This window comes from Lytechinus variegatus, chromosome 6 (assembly GCF_018143015.1).
Source record: "Lytechinus variegatus isolate NC3 chromosome 6, Lvar_3.0, whole genome shotgun sequence".
NCBI classification, from domain to species: domain Eukaryota; kingdom Metazoa; phylum Echinodermata; class Echinoidea; order Temnopleuroida; family Toxopneustidae; genus Lytechinus; species Lytechinus variegatus.
In genome coordinates, this window is record NC_054745.1 from 4,321,759 (window position 1) to 4,340,455 (window position 18,697).

At 39.0% G+C, this 18,697-nt stretch overlaps 1 protein-coding gene across 1 annotated transcript in view; it reads left to right on the plus strand.

The window, feature by feature from the left end:
- The window catches only part of LOC121416879 (prolyl 3-hydroxylase 1-like), a 54,225-nt gene that overhangs the window by 18,445 nt on the left and 17,083 nt on the right, over nt 1-18,697 (plus strand). Inside the window, exons 4-5 of the mRNA XM_041610405.1 lie at nt 376-501; nt 1,127-1,350. Coding sequence (XP_041466339.1) covers nt 376-501; nt 1,127-1,350 — 350 coding nt within the window. The remainder of the gene's footprint in view (nt 1-375; nt 502-1,126; nt 1,351-18,697) is intronic.

An 18,697-nucleotide genomic window follows, 5' to 3' on the forward strand; every position in this document is an offset into this window, starting at 1 on the left:
ACAGAGTAAACCATCTTAAATTTTATGTTGACTTATGTTTTGGGGCCAGGTTTTGACTCTCTAATTATTGATGTTTTCCCCCCTAAAAAAAAACAAAAAACAAAACAACGATTACCCAAACTACAAACTGGTTGCAGGCAAAATGTTAGATCATGTATGAGACCAAAAGGAAAACAAACAAGCGGGAGGGTACCAAGTGGCATTTCTTTTACAATTTTTAGTTGAATCCTCCTTTTGACGCCAGTGGCCTGTTTCATGGAACTTATTTAGTTTTAAGCTACTGAAATCCTTGAATTTGATTGGCTGATGAAACAGGACCCTGATTAGAATAGCTGCTGTAAGGTTAACAGTAACATTGTTTTTTTTAATCGACAGATCATTATGCGTCAACTTTATATTGCAAGAACCAATGTGAAAGTTGGCTTTCTCGGATCAATAGCAAGCTTGTGGATGATTACCTTGCAAGTCACTTCCATTTCCTGCAATTTGCATATTATAAAGGTAAGAAAAAACATTAATTATAAAGTATATTTTTACAAGTTTTTTTTAAATCCCCCTCCAAAATGTCTTATATGAGGGCGATAGCTCAGTTGGGGATTTCTGATTCCGGTGACCCGGGTTCGATTTCCACTTGGTGCGCTAATGCCCTTTGGTAATGCATTAATCCTCATTACCAGGTCCTTTGGAGAGGACCTTAAGCTGTCGGTCCTCTGGTTGCTTGCATACAAGCATCCATGCTTTCTAACATCAATCAGGTAAAAAAAATTACCACCATTTACCTATTCCAATCCATTGCTAGATTATGTTAAGGATGTTGTATAAAAATGTGTTTTATGGAATGAATTTGGCTCAAACCGCAGACATGGCATAGTTTCCTTCAGCAAGAAAATAATCCAAATTTTGCTGCACTCAATCCATGTTAGGTGAATAGGAACCCGGCAGGAATTGATTTCTAACAATGTTTATTTGGTGTGGAAGGCTGCAGGGGCTGCAGTGGGGTAATAATATCCAAGTCTGTGAAATATCTTGCCATGTGAAATGACATACAGATGTTATCATAATGTTAAATGCTGAAAAATTGTGTAGGTATTTATTCTTAGTATTTTTTCTCTCTTCTTTCCATCAGTTGATGATGTCCAGAATGCTGTGAAGAGTGCCCTCTCGTTTCTCCTCCTCCTCCCCGAGGACGAGGTGATGCTTCAGAACATTGCCTTCTACAAAAGCATGAAAGATGCCGACCTGGAGTTCGTCCCGAGGACCGACGTGTCCCAGTACCGCCGCCTCGTCGAGATGGAAAACAAGATGCTGGAATTTGCCAAGAAGAACTTCTGGGAGGAGGACGCTGAAGAGGTAATAAAACGTTGGGACGGGATGTTGAATAAGTTTGATGTTGATGAGGGGTATGAGGGGGATGAAGATGATGATGAGGAGGAAGAGTTGGAGCTGGTCGAGGATGAGGTGGAGTTGGACGGGGAGGACGGGAGGGAGGAGTTTCTTCGGAAGCACGGGTACAAGAGCAAGAACGACCTTGGCAGGAAAGACATCTTTCTCAAGGCGGAACACGTATTGAACGACGCGAAGAAGTATGCGGAAGAAGCGAGGCGATACCGGCAGATCGTCCAGGGGATCGATCGCCCCAAGGCGCAGCTTTTGAAGAACGTTCTTGGGAACGGTCTCGGGGCGGGGCCTGTGAAAGAGACCAATGACACCAAAGAAAGCATTGAGGATGAAGAAAGAGGGGCAGAAATGCCCCTCCCTGGCCCAATGGAGAGAAGTGATATACCCCTGGATGTGGCATCTGCTTCTCCAACACTTCAGGATCACTAGAGACATTCCAGTCCCTTCCTCTTTCCTTTGATATTAAATCATCTGTAACTTTCATGGGGATTTCATTTTTTAAGTTTTTAACCCTCAAAAAGCAAGAAGAATTAAAATTAGCTGTGAGAAATTCACATACAAATGGAGTGCATCAACAATATTGTCCCAACAAGAGGCAGTTCTCCGACCTCAGCTTCGGGCACCCAGACACGAAAGGACTTGTCAGAGATGATTTATGTGACAAACTCCCTTCTATCCCGTAGTTACCACAGAAACAGCACTTGTCAGTCAATCAAAATCAGGGAAAGTTGCCAGATATGACAACTTCCGAATAACAATTGATGTTAGTGAAATCTTCCCCATGGCCCTGGCCAGGGAAATTTGATACAATTATTTCACTGTACCGGTATGATGCAATGTGCTCTGTTTTCCTTATGTTTCTTTCTTTGAAAAAAAAATTGATTTCACCCTAGGATCGACAGCTCCTGTTACTTGATAATCACTTGCACGATGTGCGATTCCTCATGAAAGCTATTGAGGGAGTGACTTTGAAGCAGTTGAATATCAAGCACTAATTCTGTATTTTGGATGTAAGAATAATGTACAAAAAGGTTAATATTCCTTGGTTTTGTAATCTACAGGACAGAGAATTAATACTGATATTGTTACCCTTCAAATCATCTGAAATAGGGTTGATGGGGGGGGGGGGGGGCAAGGGGCAGAGCTTAAGTTGCACCTTTTCAGCATCTGATGCATAGAAAGAAAAGCACATCTGTCAAGTTTTGATTCTGGTAGCTTCTTGGGTTTATCAGGAGAATTTTTTAAAATTTTTATTCTGCTTTTCTTCTTTTTTATTCTCTCCCATCCCATTCAAAATATTGAATAAATTGCCTTTCTGCTCCTTTGTCCACCCCCTCTCCCAAAAAAATAAAAAAAAATGGGGTCTACTAATTTTGTGTGCTAGTGATGGAATAAACGGCTCCTTAAACTGCTGCTTTGTTTTGTAAACAATTTACTTTGGTGCTATACTGTATGTCTCCCAGTAGCGTCTTTTCTCATTTGACCTGTCAATTTCTACATCAAAGAACGTACGATTAGGGAATTTTTAAATTGGAAAATCACTATCATATCTGCATGTGGCAATGATATGGATGCATTTTCTTTATCCTTTGAAAAGTATTTTTGTTCATTATTTTCAACAAATCCTTAATTTCATTGATATTTTAGATTTTCTTAAAGGATTTGATGAAGATTTGAATTCAATTCCATTGCCAGAGAGTGGCAAGAGGCTGTTTCTTTACATATTAAGTTTTCAACCCATTTTATGCAATCATGTGCGAAATAGTGTATTTCCCTCAATATGCTTTTGGAAGCTAGGACCACCTTGTGGCTAGCAAAGCTGGTTTGATAATTGTCAGTATGTACAGTAGCATATCATTTGTAATTGTTCCACAGAGATTCCACCCAATATCTCTGATTTTTTTTTTTTGATTTCCAAGGCAAATTTGTTGTACGAATCTATTCATGTCCGTTCTGATGGATTTTGCCTGAAGTTCGGGCCAACACACGGCTCCCTTGATTTGAGAACAAGTAGGTTTGATTTAAGACTTAAGCAAAATGTCAAAATGTCTTCTGGTTTTCCGTCAACTAATGTGATTTCCAAGACAAATGTTCATTTAAAACGCTTGTTCTTGTTGAAAAAAAATGATTAAATTGCAAGTGCTTCCAAAACACACAACTCTACTCTGAGATTTAGCGGATTCCAGTAGAGTCCAAACATCTTCATTTACTTTACCTGGGTTAAGAGTGGCAAATGCAGATTAATGCCTGGCCAAGGGAAGCCAATGTTGTGAGACCCTGCACTTGTTTCTAAATTCACTGATATGCAATTCCTTCTTTCTTTGCTTTATAACCTTTAGGCTATGGGGCACAAACACAATTTGAAAGTTTTCCAAAGAAAAGGAACATGGAAGGGAGGGGGGGGGGCTATATCGATATTTTCTTCATAGTTATAGGCATATTTTTTCAAAGATGTAGGTTATATTCTTTAAAGGGCAATCCTACAAAAGGGCTTTGCCCTGATTGTCATAATAATAAAAGCTCTGTTGCACTTGTGGGTCAAACTTTCCTAATTCAAGTGCAAAATGCAGTGAAGTCAAATGGGTAATATCTAGTCACCTGACTGGCAGCCAAATCGGTCACCTGACCTATAGCCTAATAGGTCGCCTGACCTTGGGATAGTTGTATTGGTTATGTATGTTTTTTGTGCATTTCATATGTTGATATCGCTATGATAACACAGAGCAATTTTGAATGTAAATCTAGATGTGATTGTACACAGTCTGCTGTCATTTTGTCAGAGCTTGTTGACAAGGGTAATAACAATTACTATATACAGTGTAAAGCAATAGGCGCTATTGTACAACGCCTACTTAGCTTGTTGTACGCGATCAAATGGGAGGCTGAATGTCACACATTCGTACCGTTGCACACAAGACGTACCATCCAAAATGTACCATTGCACGGCTTTAGGAGGTGACGTCACAATGCGATTTCATTGAGTAAAATGCGCGTACATCCCGCTGTCTAAATGCGCAATGCTGTCCAAGATCATGTGCGCTTGTGGGATTTTGCTTTTCGCTTTCAATATTTTTGCTCCCTTTTCATAGATTACTGGAGGGGGGAACTCATGTTTTTTTCATATTTTCGCTAGGTTCCGAGGCGTTGTACAACACAAATAGCGAATATTCTTATTCTAACGCCTTGTTGAATAGAGCATCTATCTTTCACCTCATGCGAAATTTCGCACCATCGCACTCATGCCTATTCGCTATTTGTATATTGTACTGTACGTGGGCAAATGGAAGGCTGGATCTTAAACATTTGTACCATTGCACACGTACTGGCACCAGTCAAATATATTGCTGTACACACCCGTGACCCCAAAAACGTGTTTAAAGGGGTGCTTTTTCAGTTTTGGATGCTGTCCACACATGGACTCGTTAAGGGTATCAAAACATTGATTTTCAAGAAAAAAGGCGGTTTTGAAAGACTGGTCAATGGTCAATCGGGGGTAAAACGTATTGGGGTATGTTTTTTCCCAAACTTTTTTTTAAAGACTAGCCAAACGTATTTAGGGTTATGTTTTTTTTCCAAGCTTTTTCCCTGAGGTCATATTTTGGCGAGAACTTGTTTTGGGGCAAAAATGTGTAAATAAAGCCCGCAAAAAACTTGTTTAGGGGGTTATTTTGCACACAGAGAAAAAAAAATCATTTAGGGGGTGTTTGGAAATTCCTTTGTCACGCCTGTGTACAATATATTTGACTGCCCCCCCCCCCGGGGGAAATCTTGTACCATAAGAAATACTCCTGCCTACAATTCGATGTACTGACTCATGACCACGGTAGGGTATCCTGTACTGTATACATACATGTAACTCCAAATTTTCCCAGAATCTGATGAAATTTCCTGGCTGTATTAATAGAAGTTTGAGACAGTTATGATTGGGGAAATAGAGAACTTTCATCAGTGAGGTTGGAAGTGACCCTGTGGTTTCATTGACAGTATCAAAGTCCACTACTTCTGCAATCATGCTAGATTTAATCTGTCATCCACAGGGTTTGTGTCCTTGATCAGTCCCAAGGAAGCTCAGTTCACATGAGATTGCCTTTTGGTTTATTTCAATGTTCATTTGTTATTTATTTAAAAAAATGAAAACTACTATTAATATTGGCAGCGAGCAAACTCAGCAAAGTCTGTTCCTCATTGCCATTTTTTGCTATCAGTGAAGCAGAGGCACCTTTTCAAAAGCCAGTCCCGCATGATTTCCAGCAAGAATCCCATACCCCTTTCATAAACCCAAATTATGTAGCTAATAGCAGCATAATTTGGTTGTAAAATTGGAGGAGGACCAGAGTTATCCGCATTATTTTGATGCTGCTATCATCTGCATAATAGCAGCATCGGGACAAGATTTTGAGTTTATGAACGCATTTCCAAATAAGCAGATAATTGCCATGGTGCGGTCACAAGGTCACACTTTTTCAACACAACCGCATCGGAGGGGGCGTGTCCAGTTGTCATGACGATTATCCGCCTTTTTCAGGACGGGCGCTCGTAAAAATAATAACTTTTCGTGGTCAAAATAAGACATCCTTGCTCATGAAATCAAGCCATAAACTATCATAAAGTGAAGTCCAAAAGACCGTTTTAAAGTTAAAGTTGATATCCCCTTCGTGTGAACCTTCCTAAGGTATCATTTACAAGAATATTTGACCTTCATTTGCTTCCTGGCAGGGTGACCAGAAACATCAGAAGTCAATTTCCCCACTTGCAGTTACCATGGAAACAATTAGGAAGTCCATCAACCTGTTGCACTAAACCTTTTATAGTATGGCTAGTCTGCATACCAGACTCTAGTTTGCATTGAGGGTGACCACGACCCCTGTGGATAAGTCTTAATTGCAGGCCTGCAGGAAAGTGCATATTGCAGAGTCTGAATTATATACTAGTAGTCTAGACTCACCCATGTACTTTGGCTACCCCTTTCATAAACCCATCCTCCAATTATCCGCCTAAAATTAATGCGGATAATTCAATAAAAATTGCGTTCACAAACTCCGAAAATAATCCGCACTTTTTTTTACGAGCGCCCGACCTGAAAAAGGCGGATAATTGTCATGGCAACTGCACACGCCCCCTCTGATGGGGTTGCGTTGGAAAAGGGTGACCTTGTGACCGCACCATGACAATTATCCACATTACTTTGGAAATGCGTTCATAAAGTCAAAATCTGGTCCCAATGCTGCTATTATGCGGATAATAGCAACATCGAAATAATGCGGATAACTCTGGTCCTCCGATTTTACGACCAAATTATGCGGCTATTATACGCATACTTGGGTGAAAGGGGTATTATTTGACACCTTGTTGCTGTTGTTTTTATTTTTTGGCAAAAAGAAGCTGCTGAAAACTGCTTATCTAAAAAAAAAAGAGCCAATGGAGTAAATTAGAGAGTCAAGAGGGGCCTAAGCTTTCGATCCTAGCAGAATCTTCTTCGGAGGCAAAATGACAAACATATAAACTGGAACAACCATAATATAGACCACAGACATTCAACAGCAACACTAGAAACAAGGAGACAAAAGGGGCATTAGTGAGAAGAGATGACCAATCAGGTTAATGAAGGGGATGAAAGAAAAGGAGTAGGCAGACACAAAGGGAAGTTAGTGTAAGTAAGGCCAAAGAAAGACCTCAAGCTGTATTGAATGGACTACCATTCAAATGTAAAATTTTATTATGTCCAAGGATTTGGAGTGAGTATCAACCCTAGACAATTATATAATTTATTAAAATCATACTTTTAAGTCTGTGCTTTATGCAGACTCGTACCTCCCTGGACAATTGTAGTTTGCTATAAAGTGTAAAATTTACTCTGTGGGTATAGACTAATCTATATCAAATAGTCTTGAGATATCCAACTGTTTAAAGGACAACTCCACCCCAACAAAAACTTGCTTTGAATAAAAGAGAAAAATTCAACAAGCATAACACTGAAAATTTCATCAAAATCGGATGTAAAATAAGAAAGTTATGGCATTTTAGTTTCGCTTATTTTCAACAAAATAGTTATATGAACGAGCCAGTTACATCCAAATGAGAGAGTCAAAATATCAAATGGGGAAATACTTCATCATGTAAAAAGCGTCTGTTAGGAAGGCGATTTTGCCAAGACTATTGAGAATATCTATTTTTTTGGTCAAATGGGACGTTCACGATGGTAATTTGGTGGTTTTAAACTGAAAAAATATTGCTGAAGTTGTGATGAAAATACTCTTTTACCAAATCAATTCATCCCTTTAAAGTTGTTTATGCTGTGTCTGCAGGAAGCATTACTGTGTATAAACTGGAACAAAGAGATTAACACCTCCAGAAATCCATTGAATTTTATTTTAATGACAGGATGTCGCAATGACAAGTTAGGTTTAGTATTCACAGACAATTTTGAAATCCTTTGATATCAACAGATATTTCCTTCTCAATTTCCTCATCAAAGGCCCATAACGTAAAGCTTAGCACTCATCGTACATATTTTTTACGATTGATTGCATTGACTACAATGTATAATAAAGAATCAAGCGTACGATCAATCGCTAACCTTTGTGTGATGGGACCCAGAATCGCTGTCATCAAATTTGCAAACGTAAAATAGGCCTTTATATACATTTTTTTTTCTAGGAAAGTATGGAATCTTTAATAACATGCTCAGTCTCTGGTTAAGATTACTTGATAAAGAAAAATAAATGTTACTTCGATGCTTGTGTTTGATTATTTTCATGTTCGAGGAGGGGGATTATTTCTCTGACAACCTCATAAATTTGCTTTTTGCTGACAATCATAATAACACCGTACGTGATCTTATGATATGTGTACATTCTTTCACGCCTCCTACTTCTCTTGGAACCAAGTTTCCAAACATCAGAACCCCCCCCCCCCCATGTCACGTCTAGCAAGTGTAAGACCTAGACTCATATGCTATGTATATACCATAAAATGAAAATACAGAAAACAAAACAAAAACAATCACAAGCAATACTCACCTACTACTCTTCTTGACATCATACATGTAGGCCTATATAGGACCTACACTTTTCATCTATTCTTTGTTCTAACAGATGTGGCAGAAAGGAGATTAGGGTTTTTTTTTCTGAACATTTTTTTTTATAGAACTACATGTACATGTATCCATCACCATACATCAAACCAGATAAGGTAGTTCAAGCTTTTTTAGTTTAGATAGTGTCCCTCTCCTCCAATACTCCTGGGGGGCATTTCACAAAAAAAAATAGTGGATGGTTTCCATTGACTGCTGTTATAAGCTACTGTGAATCCTCGATTCTGATTGGCTAAGAGCAGAGTTGTTGGTGAAAAATCACTGGCTAAACTTTGTCATGAAAGCTTCCCTGGTATCTGTCTGACCAGTTTGTTATGTTGGCCTGGTTTATAATCCCAAAAGCAGATGGTGCAAGCTAGAGATGGAGGGATGCTACCAGGGAAGGTAGGAGGGTTGGACTAGTTTGATACCATTTGATGCTTTTCACACTGCAAGTATTTTCCTAAACCCTGGGAAATTGATGGGGTTAAGACCCCCCCCCCCCCCCGATTTCCCTTGGTAAGCAATGTTGCATGAAACCGAAGTGGGCGAAGCTTAACCCCCAGGAAATTGGTGGGGAGGGGGTGTCCTTGTTTTCACACTACCTTTAGCAAAGTGGGCTGGCATGGTAAATAGTACGGTACTATCTGGCCCTGCTAAGAAAAAAGCAGGGTTTGCCAGATTATTGCGGTGCTAGCACCACAATTGCAGTGCTAAGACACGCAGAGCAAAACCGGGACAGGGAAAAGTGGGGCTAAGCATTAGAAAATCACAGAAGTCGAAATTGAACGTTAATCACGCTCTGTGTGGCAAAATCATCAATATTTATGAGCTGTGCGATAGTCCGGGGTTAAGTCTGAGCAAATAGTATAGGGTTAAGATAATCCCAGGTTAAGGATAGTATTGGATTAAGGAAATGCAGTGTGAAAAGCATATTTGAATTCTCTGGAGAAGGGTTTAAAACTCTGCCTACTCGACAAATTATACCAGGAAATATTGGGCATGGGGCTGATGTGGGGGAAGTAAATAAGGTAGGCCTATATTCCATTTCCTTTTGTTTAAACGCATTGCATTTCTGGAGGCTTAATAGGCCTATATGATTGTCCATTCCACAAAAGAAGTAGTAGGTTGATTAGATCACTTGCATATTAACCAGGATGTAGACCTAACGGTTGTGTGAAATTTAGAGATACCTTACATCATTTTTGATCATGCATCTTACTTAGATGAAATTTTCAGCATCAAGCTAGTTTGATTTTCTCTCTTTATTGAAACCAACCTTTTTTTTTGGGGAGGGACACTCCCTTTAACTTTTACAAGTCCAATAGGGACGCACCATGTATACCCAGTTGTGTATTTGGACTAAATAAGTTTTCAACAGCCATTTGTAAGAGCTAACGATAAATGTTTCCTCACTTTTGAGTACAAGTGTTTAATAGGCAATATTATATAGAGAACAAAATTGAAGAGGATTACAAATACTGAATTCATATTTTTTTTAAAACCAAAGCCAAAAGAAAGGCTTCAAAATTTTGAAGTGTCAGGACACCCCACCCACCCCCCTCCCCCATCCTACTATTTGCGTGCTACCACGATATGATTTATCTAATGTGAAAAGTTGTCATGTATGTCTCTTTACAATTTCATGTTCAAAATACCTGCTCTACATTACAATGACAAAATATATCCTTTCAGCTTACTTTGTAAATCTGAGTATTAAGTCTGTCAAAATTTATTACTCAATTTTGTTTTTTGGGGACAGAAAATTATATTTAGTGTCATTATCTCTGGTTGGGGATTTTTTTTTCAATGTTAGTAATGTATCGGAATTAAAGGTAAAAGAAAGTAGTTGCAGCAAACAATTATTTAATTGGAAAGATTTTCTTGCTACTTTGGTTAATTTTCAGGATTTGTTTCTTTAATCTCGCACCGTTCATCTGAATTGTGTAAATTTCAGCCTGGGGTACTCCTGTATCATTGTTCTTATTTTTCAGACCATTTTTCTTTTTTATCTCCATGAGGTCTACACCCGTTTTTGTCATTTGCAACATTTTGAGAGGGCATGCGATTCCCCTCTTGCGCTGTCCAATTGTGACAGAAGTCGAAAGGAAATATGGAAAAGTAATTTTGGTTCCGCCCAGTCGATTTCCTTGTCACTATTTGGGCAAAGTGTTTATGTCCTTGGCGCCCCTGTCTCCTTGAACCTTATACCTCAGGACGGGGAGAAGAGAATGACAAATATTGTTTGTTAATGAAGAGTAAAAAAAATACTTGAATGTTTTCGACCAGGTATTAGTGTGATTTGGAATTCAGAGTTTATTGGCCAATTTTGTTTGTTTCCTATTTCATTCATTTTATTGATTTTCTTTGATTTTAAATCTTATAAATACCCTCTTATTATTTTTTTTTGTGTAGGCCTTGCTCCAGTGGCTTACCTAGGATTTTCCACAGGGGGGGGGGCAAAACGTCCACCCAAAAATTTTACAAGCAAAAGAAATTGACCAAAAAAAAAAGCTTGTCAGGGGGGCAAAAAAAGGTCTTTCAAGCTCGTCAGGGGGGGCAGGGAAATGTACTTTGCATGGGTTGTGGCTCGTCTCCCCCCCCCCCCCCCCCGCATGTACGCTAGTGCCTTGCTCCTTTCAACCATGTGTGCTACAAACTGAACCTTCAAATTAATGAGTCCACTATTCAAAAGAGTGGACTCATGAATAAAATAGCATACTCAACCATGACAACATGGCGCACTGTGACAAAAAAGGCTCATCAGCATTATAATTATCAGCGATATTTAAGCGTTATTTGTATACAGGAAATTTGCATAAATCAATGGTTCAACCGATGGTTTTCAAAACCATCTGTGAACTTGGGCCTTGGTCTTTTCTGATAGAGGCCGGGGTCGTTTTGGGTAGTTTTCACCATCAGAAATTACCAGAATTTGTTTTTATTTTTGAGTGGGTCTGAATGCACCATAAGGCCTATTTATGTCAGTCCAAATGGCTATAGACCGTAGAAAGGTGGACAGATGGACCAAATTAGTCCAGTTCTGAATAGAAGTCCCATAAGATGTCAACCTATGATGAACTCTGACCTCTAAGAATCTTTTGCCCTCCTCTGTCCCTCCTTCCCAATTTTGTAAAAAATGCAAAAAAGCGTTTCATTATTTCAATAGATTTCTTCTAGTTTTTCTCCTTTTGGGTGTGACAAAAAGATTTGTATAGCGCACATATCCACCTTGCTAGGTGTCCAAGGCGTTCCTATATTACCAAGTGATTCTAAAAAGTTACCTAGCACCCTGATAATCATAATAATTATATCGTCCATTTACATAGTGCAGCTACTAAAAATGCATATACTCTATAATGACAATGGTCATAATAAAACAATATAGGATTATTATATTATAATGAACGTCAACTAATTACCCATAATCCTTTCTACTAGAATCATGAATCAATTTAGGTACAGAAGGTTGTTGGTCAACTAGAAGCATTTTGTCATTATTTAATATGTGTTTGCTTTCCCTTGAATTGTCAAAAAAAAGTTTGATAACAATGATCTAGGGAAGGATTTACGGACCTTGAACCTTGAAGCTTCATCTACCTCCAAAACATCAAGAACTTTCTGGAGTGCTGTGCTACGTGGCTTTAGGAGGATGAGATGAGATTGCATTTGTAATCTACTACATTTTATTCTGAAATGGGATCACAGACTAATCGTAGGGTGTGAGGTGTTCTTAATAAAGATTCCAATGGAAATTGAAATAATTTGATTTGAAATGTTTGAAGTAGGCCTGATGATTACTTTCCCATAACTTGTCTAAAAGCAATATTTGATAACAATGATCTAGGGAAGGATCTAGGGACCTTCAATGAACCTTGGAAGGTTCAACTACCTCCAAAACATGAAGAACTTTCTGGAGTGCTGTGCTACGTGGCTTTAGGTGGATTGATGTGAGATTGCATTTGTACTTGATTTTGATCACTGACATTGGTTTAATAGTCTGCAAGCGCAGACTCTTGTGACACTTCAACCAATTAAGGGTGTGTGTTTATGCTTCCATTGCGAGGACAGAATCGGCGTTTTCAAACGTCGATTCAAAATGCTGATCGTAAACGTGGTTCTGGGAGTGCTGTTTGTGCTTAACATTTCAGAGGCGAAATCACGATCTCCAGCTGGCTTTGCAGGAAAGTGAGGTCAAATTGGGCGCGCCTTTTTTCGAAAGTTTTTTTCTGAGTGTTGTTATTATGTGGAGATAACATGGAGCAATGTGACTGTATTTGCCCGCGGATTTTTATCTCACCGGAAGCATGTACCAAATGACGTCATTCAAACACGTTTTATACTTCCCCAGAAAGCCTGATTCTGGTCAAACGACGTTTACAAATGCACCTTTTTGTGAGTTCACGATCGGTGATTTGAAACAGCGTTTAAATGAAAGTAACAATGGATGCAACCATGTTTTGGATTAATCACGTTTGGAAACGCTGATTCTGGCCTGAAAAGTGGAAGCATAAACACGGCCTACATGTATGTCATGTCTAGAGTGAAGCTTCCACTATACATAGCCTAGTCTCATTCTCCAGACTCTACATTATGCACCCTACAACTTGTGAAAACCAAGGGTCTATGACTACATCTACTCTAGTTTCCGCTTTTTCCTTTTCTCACAGTTTTCTCATACTCCAGATAATTTGAACTTGAGTTTTTTTCTGAATGCTGGTTGAAACATTGAATGTGTGTGTGTGTTGGGGGGGGGGGTTATTTATTCAAGTTGAATGCCTTTTGTAGGAAAGGGGAGGGAAGGAGGATGACAGAAGTGTTTAACCTTTGACTTGCTGTGTTTGTAATTATTGAACAGACGATTATTTAAATAAATGAATGAATGAATGAGTGAGTGGGTGATTTAATGATATCATCTATTAATGAATGAATGAATGAATGGGTGATTTAATGATTTCATGAATTTTTTTCTGAAACAAAACATTTTTTTTAGATAAACGGTTTCAACACCCCACTGGCGATATGGAAATGAGACGACAAATTATTTGATACACTAAGTGGTATTAGACCTAATGGCAATCTCCCTGCCTAGGTTTGATTAAAAAAATTCTTTAAAGATAAATTCCAGTAGTGGTAACGATTTCAAAATGAGTTCATACAGAATCCAATGAAATGGCCACCAAAGTGTCTGTTTGTATAAATAAAACATAATAGCCAAAGGATTCTGGAAGAAATTGTGCAATTGCTGAGAAATTAGCAAATTAAGCACACGATTTGGGTCAAGCGTCAGGCTGACATTCAAAGCAATAATAATACACTGTCCCACGTGCGCTGTGTTGGTTATCTTCAGTGTGAACATTTTTCAGCGTAGATTTCAAGATTTCGCAAAGCTCAGTTTATGTAACTGTACCAGATCTAGATCCTCGATGAAATAGTGACAATTAAGCTTGGTTTCACACACTTTTTCGTGGAATCAGTGTTTACTGCAACTACTTTCATTCATCTTTAAATCCACCACCTTTGAAGTTCAGCCCAACACAATCATATCATTGTCATATTGAAGGAGACTGAAATTGTTATTAGACCAACTGGCATTCCACCTGCCTATAAAATTCAACTCATCTTCTCTTGATCATCAAGTGTCTTGATTGTTACCTCCAGGCATGGAAGTAGGAAGAACCTTTTCTTTTCATCTTGTTACCATAGCAACCAGCTCCCTGGAGCCAAGATACCTCCTCCCATGAAGGTCAGAGGTCATGGTCACGGACATGAGTGTAGCAAATGGTGTAGACTTTAATGCCAGTCACTTTGATGGAATAAAAACATGATATTTACCTAGTAAAACTAAAAGATTTTTGCCTCATGAGAGCTTTTTAAGTCCGACATGCCAAGTGCTGCTTTTGACATATAAGCCCGGTTGTCAGAGTGAAGTTTGTACTATGCATGGATTAGAAATTCTGGACAGAGTTACTCTGACTTAGACTCATACCAGGATACTCCTAACACTTTCCAGGTGTACAGTATCTTGGTTTAAGGATGGTCAGAGTATTCTCAAAAGCAATCAAATTTGGTGTTCGTTAAACTGTAATGAAAATGAATTGTTTTTCATGAACTTGTATACGCTTGGACTCATCTGCCTAGATGTGTTTTTATCAGGCAGACATGTATACACTGCAATCTTTCCTTGATTATTATGTCATAGGCCCACTGATAGAACTGACGATGATCTCTCACCTTGTCACGTTTCCGTGCTTGGAAACAAAAAAAAATCATGGTTTGCTGGTCTTTGAACTTTCTAGGTCTCTATTCTAGCAGAACAAACTTTTGATGCATTCACCTTCCCCTTTCAAATGGACTGGTACACTGAATAGTAATAATTACAATTGATGTGTATTATTATCTTCATGATCCGGTGTCATTAGCATATCTTACCAACTGCTTCATATGCCATGCAAAGCGGGAAGGGGGGTAAAGAAGACCCCGCCTTTTTTAGAGATGGGGCCAACCCTTTTCTCTGTCACTACCACCCTCTATTTTTATTTTGAGGGGAGGGGGGAATGTCGAGGGTCATTTTCAGGTCAATGTTAAAGTTTACATGCAAGACTCTCTTATGACACCTAACTCCGCAACGGTAAGTCACTTTTCAACAAAACTTGGATGGTAGATGTACTTAGGCAACCTGCATGTTTTGCTGCAGTGGGAGGTCACATGGTAAGGTCAAACGTCATTTTCAGGTCAACATTAAAGTTTACGTGCAAGACTCTTATGACAAGTGTTATTCCATCCCATTCATTTCACAACGAAGTTTCGATGCATTTCTGTTGCGTGCCCTCGCAAATCACAATATTTCTGGTTATTTTCATAAGTGGGCGAGACACAAAATCGCCTTTTCCTTGTTATTTTGAGGGGGGGGGGAAGGGTCCTGTTTATTTCACTTGTGCCCTCAATTTGGGGGGATGGGGGTAAATGATATCATTCTTGTTTGCCCTTTCTTAGGTTTGGGGCAATTGGTCTACCTACTTATCAGGGAAAAGACTGGTGTCGCCCTATCGGTAGAAATGTAGTTTCATTCGAAATGCCCTTGCCATGGCATAGATAGATTCAATTGACTACCTGGTATTTTGGAAAAGCTACAGTATAGGCCTGCAGAGTCTTGCCCGATGTCCACCGAGTCCGTACAATAACTTTCATTGCATTACCTGCTAATGCAACGGTCGCCAGGACATATCAAGACCTAAATACCAGCTGATTATCAAATCAGCCTTTGCGAAGTTCAAGTAGATGTCCATGAGATCTAATATACTGGGCATTGATACATGTCCATTGCCTTATGGAGCTGGCCAGGGCCGGGGGGGGGGGGGGGGTCTCAGGAATACCCCCCCACACACTAATATGATCTCCCTCCCTGCTCTCCATCTATCACTTAATATTGGGCCTACATGTTACAAGAAAAAAACATGAATATGGGTCTGTGTTAATTGTTATAATAAGGGGGGGGGGGGGGCAAGTGACCCTACTATCCTAAGTGACTTCCTCATCTTGTTCCTTGATTTTTTGTTTTGTTTTTGTTTTTTCGGGGGGGGGGGGGGGTTCATCCCAGTCAAAACTTGTCTTGCCACCACCACCCTACAAAGGCCCAACATTGTATTTTGCCCTCCATTTGCAAATGATAGTGCCATGGCAGTCCGGTGAGAAATAGCACTATAAATATTTTAACAACTTTTCTTTGATGTTCAAGGCTCGAATCTTATTAAATTATATGAAACGAAAAGAATCATAACTTAAACACAGAACCTGTGTAGCAGTTGGACAAATTTAAAGAACAATAAATCCCATCTTCATTGTGTTTCGCCATCCCTGGGAAAACACATTGGTTTGGGCTAACTCTCCGATCCCCCCCCCCTCCAAAAAAAAAGAAAAAAAAAAAGCCCCCAAGAGCCGAATGCCATGGAAAAAAACAAACAATCAAAGTAGTTATTGTGTTTCGCCACCCCTGGGGAAAACACATTGGTTTTGGCTACTCTCCGACTCGCCCCCCCCCCCCAGAAAAAAATCCCCTTTAAGCCCCCAAGAGCCATGGAAAAAAAATAACAAAAACACACAAAAAAATTAGAATTGGATTCCTTTAGGAATGGTGAGGCTGGTAAGTGCAAAAAGTACCCCAGATAGAGAGAGAGAGAGAATTATATATCTACCCCCCCCCCATCCCCAATAAAAGAAAGATGTCTTCTTCCTGGGCAACTACTGGGGCTGAGGGAGAAGACTAAAGCATAGACAGAGTGTAGGGTCTAGGACTGGGAGCCAAATTTTATTCCCATAGGGGGAAACATTTCATGATAAATATTTGGAAAGTTGTCTAAATTTATGAGTTTTTGACTCAATAGTTTAACCCAGAAAAGGGGAAGGTGAAAGAGAGTCATGGGGGGGGGGGGGGGTATTTCACAAAGTGATTTTCATTGACATATGTTATAAGCTACTGTAATCCCTTCCTTTTAACTGGCTGAGAGCAAATAAGTGGGTGAAAACCACCTACAATACTTTTCTTGAAAGTGCTTCAGAGTTTGCAAGGCGTTTTGATGGATTAATAAAACAGCTGTTACGATTGAAATGGAATAGAAATATGTATTTGATTGGTTTAAAACACAGTGCTACTCAGCAAAAAGGCAAAATATAGCCTATAATCTAGACGCAGACTGCGGCTTCTTTTCTTTTTCTTTCATGAGTCTGATGCTGTTTAACCCAAAATGTAAACGATATGTGTACGGAAGACTTCAAATTGCACTATTCCCTTTCATTGTTTTCTTTGTATCAATGAATCAGGAACTTTAAGAAAAGGCCACATGTATTCAGACCACTTTCCTCAACCCAAAGGCCTGTACCTAAAGTAAAGTTTAACTTTAATAGCCCACTCTGTGCTGTTTATTTCAAATATTCATGATGATGAAGAAAAACAATTGTGTTATCATTCCTAGACTGGTGTGAATGATTTGATAGTTATTAGTTGATAAATTGGACATGTTATAAGGTGGTGCTGCACCATCCTGAGTTTGCTTAATATCGAGATTTTAGCCCAGTTGGCCCTCTTCGCGATTAATCTCCAGATTCAAGAAACCCTGTCTCTACCATCCTAAGAAGCGCGATTCCTGCTCGAGCGAGGCATCGTTGCATTATGGTCTGATGCCGTGAATGAATAATCCTGAGTGCGTCTGCACCTACGAATTAGCGCGATAATTCGTAAAAAAGCGCACTATTTTGCAAATAATCTCATGCTGACTTAGGATTGCAACCTCAAGATTAATGCTACAAACTAGTGCGATAATTGTGTCTCCATTGCAAATAATCTCGAGATAATTATTTGTTGGATCAGAAATTTGAAAACTCGGGATGGTGCAGACGGCGCTAAAGACATTTATACCACAATTGGCCATCCATTAAAACGCAATTTTAAACCAGAGCTTAATTTTGAATGACGGAATACGGGCCGAAGGGTTTGAATAGCAAACTACATGTAGGTGATGTAGGCAATTAGCCTGGTTGGCCCACTTCAACCGTTTTGCTGTGCTCACAATACCCCTTGTGATATTAAGGCGATTACCCCCTGCCCACTCCCCCCCCCTCCCCACAGAATGCCTTACACTTCTGTGATCTAGCTACTGCTTGGAGTAATTTTCCATCTTGAATAGAATTTTCGTCAAATTTGTCTTGGAAATCACATTGGTTTTGCTACAAAGCATGTTATACCTCTGAAATTCGCATACTGTTTAATGGGAGAGGTTTCATGTCATATATAGAGGGCCTAACTCTTCATGCTCCTTATTGATTTAATTCAGACCCTGGCCCATTTCAGACCCGTTTAAGTTTTGAGCCCTCTTGTAAGGGGCCTCATAGCTTCTTTACAGGCTCCGTGAGTAAAACTGTCTTGCAACTCTATTTTAATGCCCTTTTAGATTTGCCCCCCCCAAGCATTTTAGGCCTAATAGGTAAATTAATGAATAAATTAATTAATTAAATAAATGAATAAATAATAAAATAAATTAATTAGACAGTAAATAAGTATATTAATTAATAAATACTTTGATAAATAAATAAATAAATAAAAAGATAAATGAATGTATGAACAAATTAATGAATAAATGAAATTAGTAAAAATAGACAAAATAACTAAAGAAAATTAATAAGAATAATTGAAAATAACATAAATCAATGAAAATGTACACTGAATTTTCT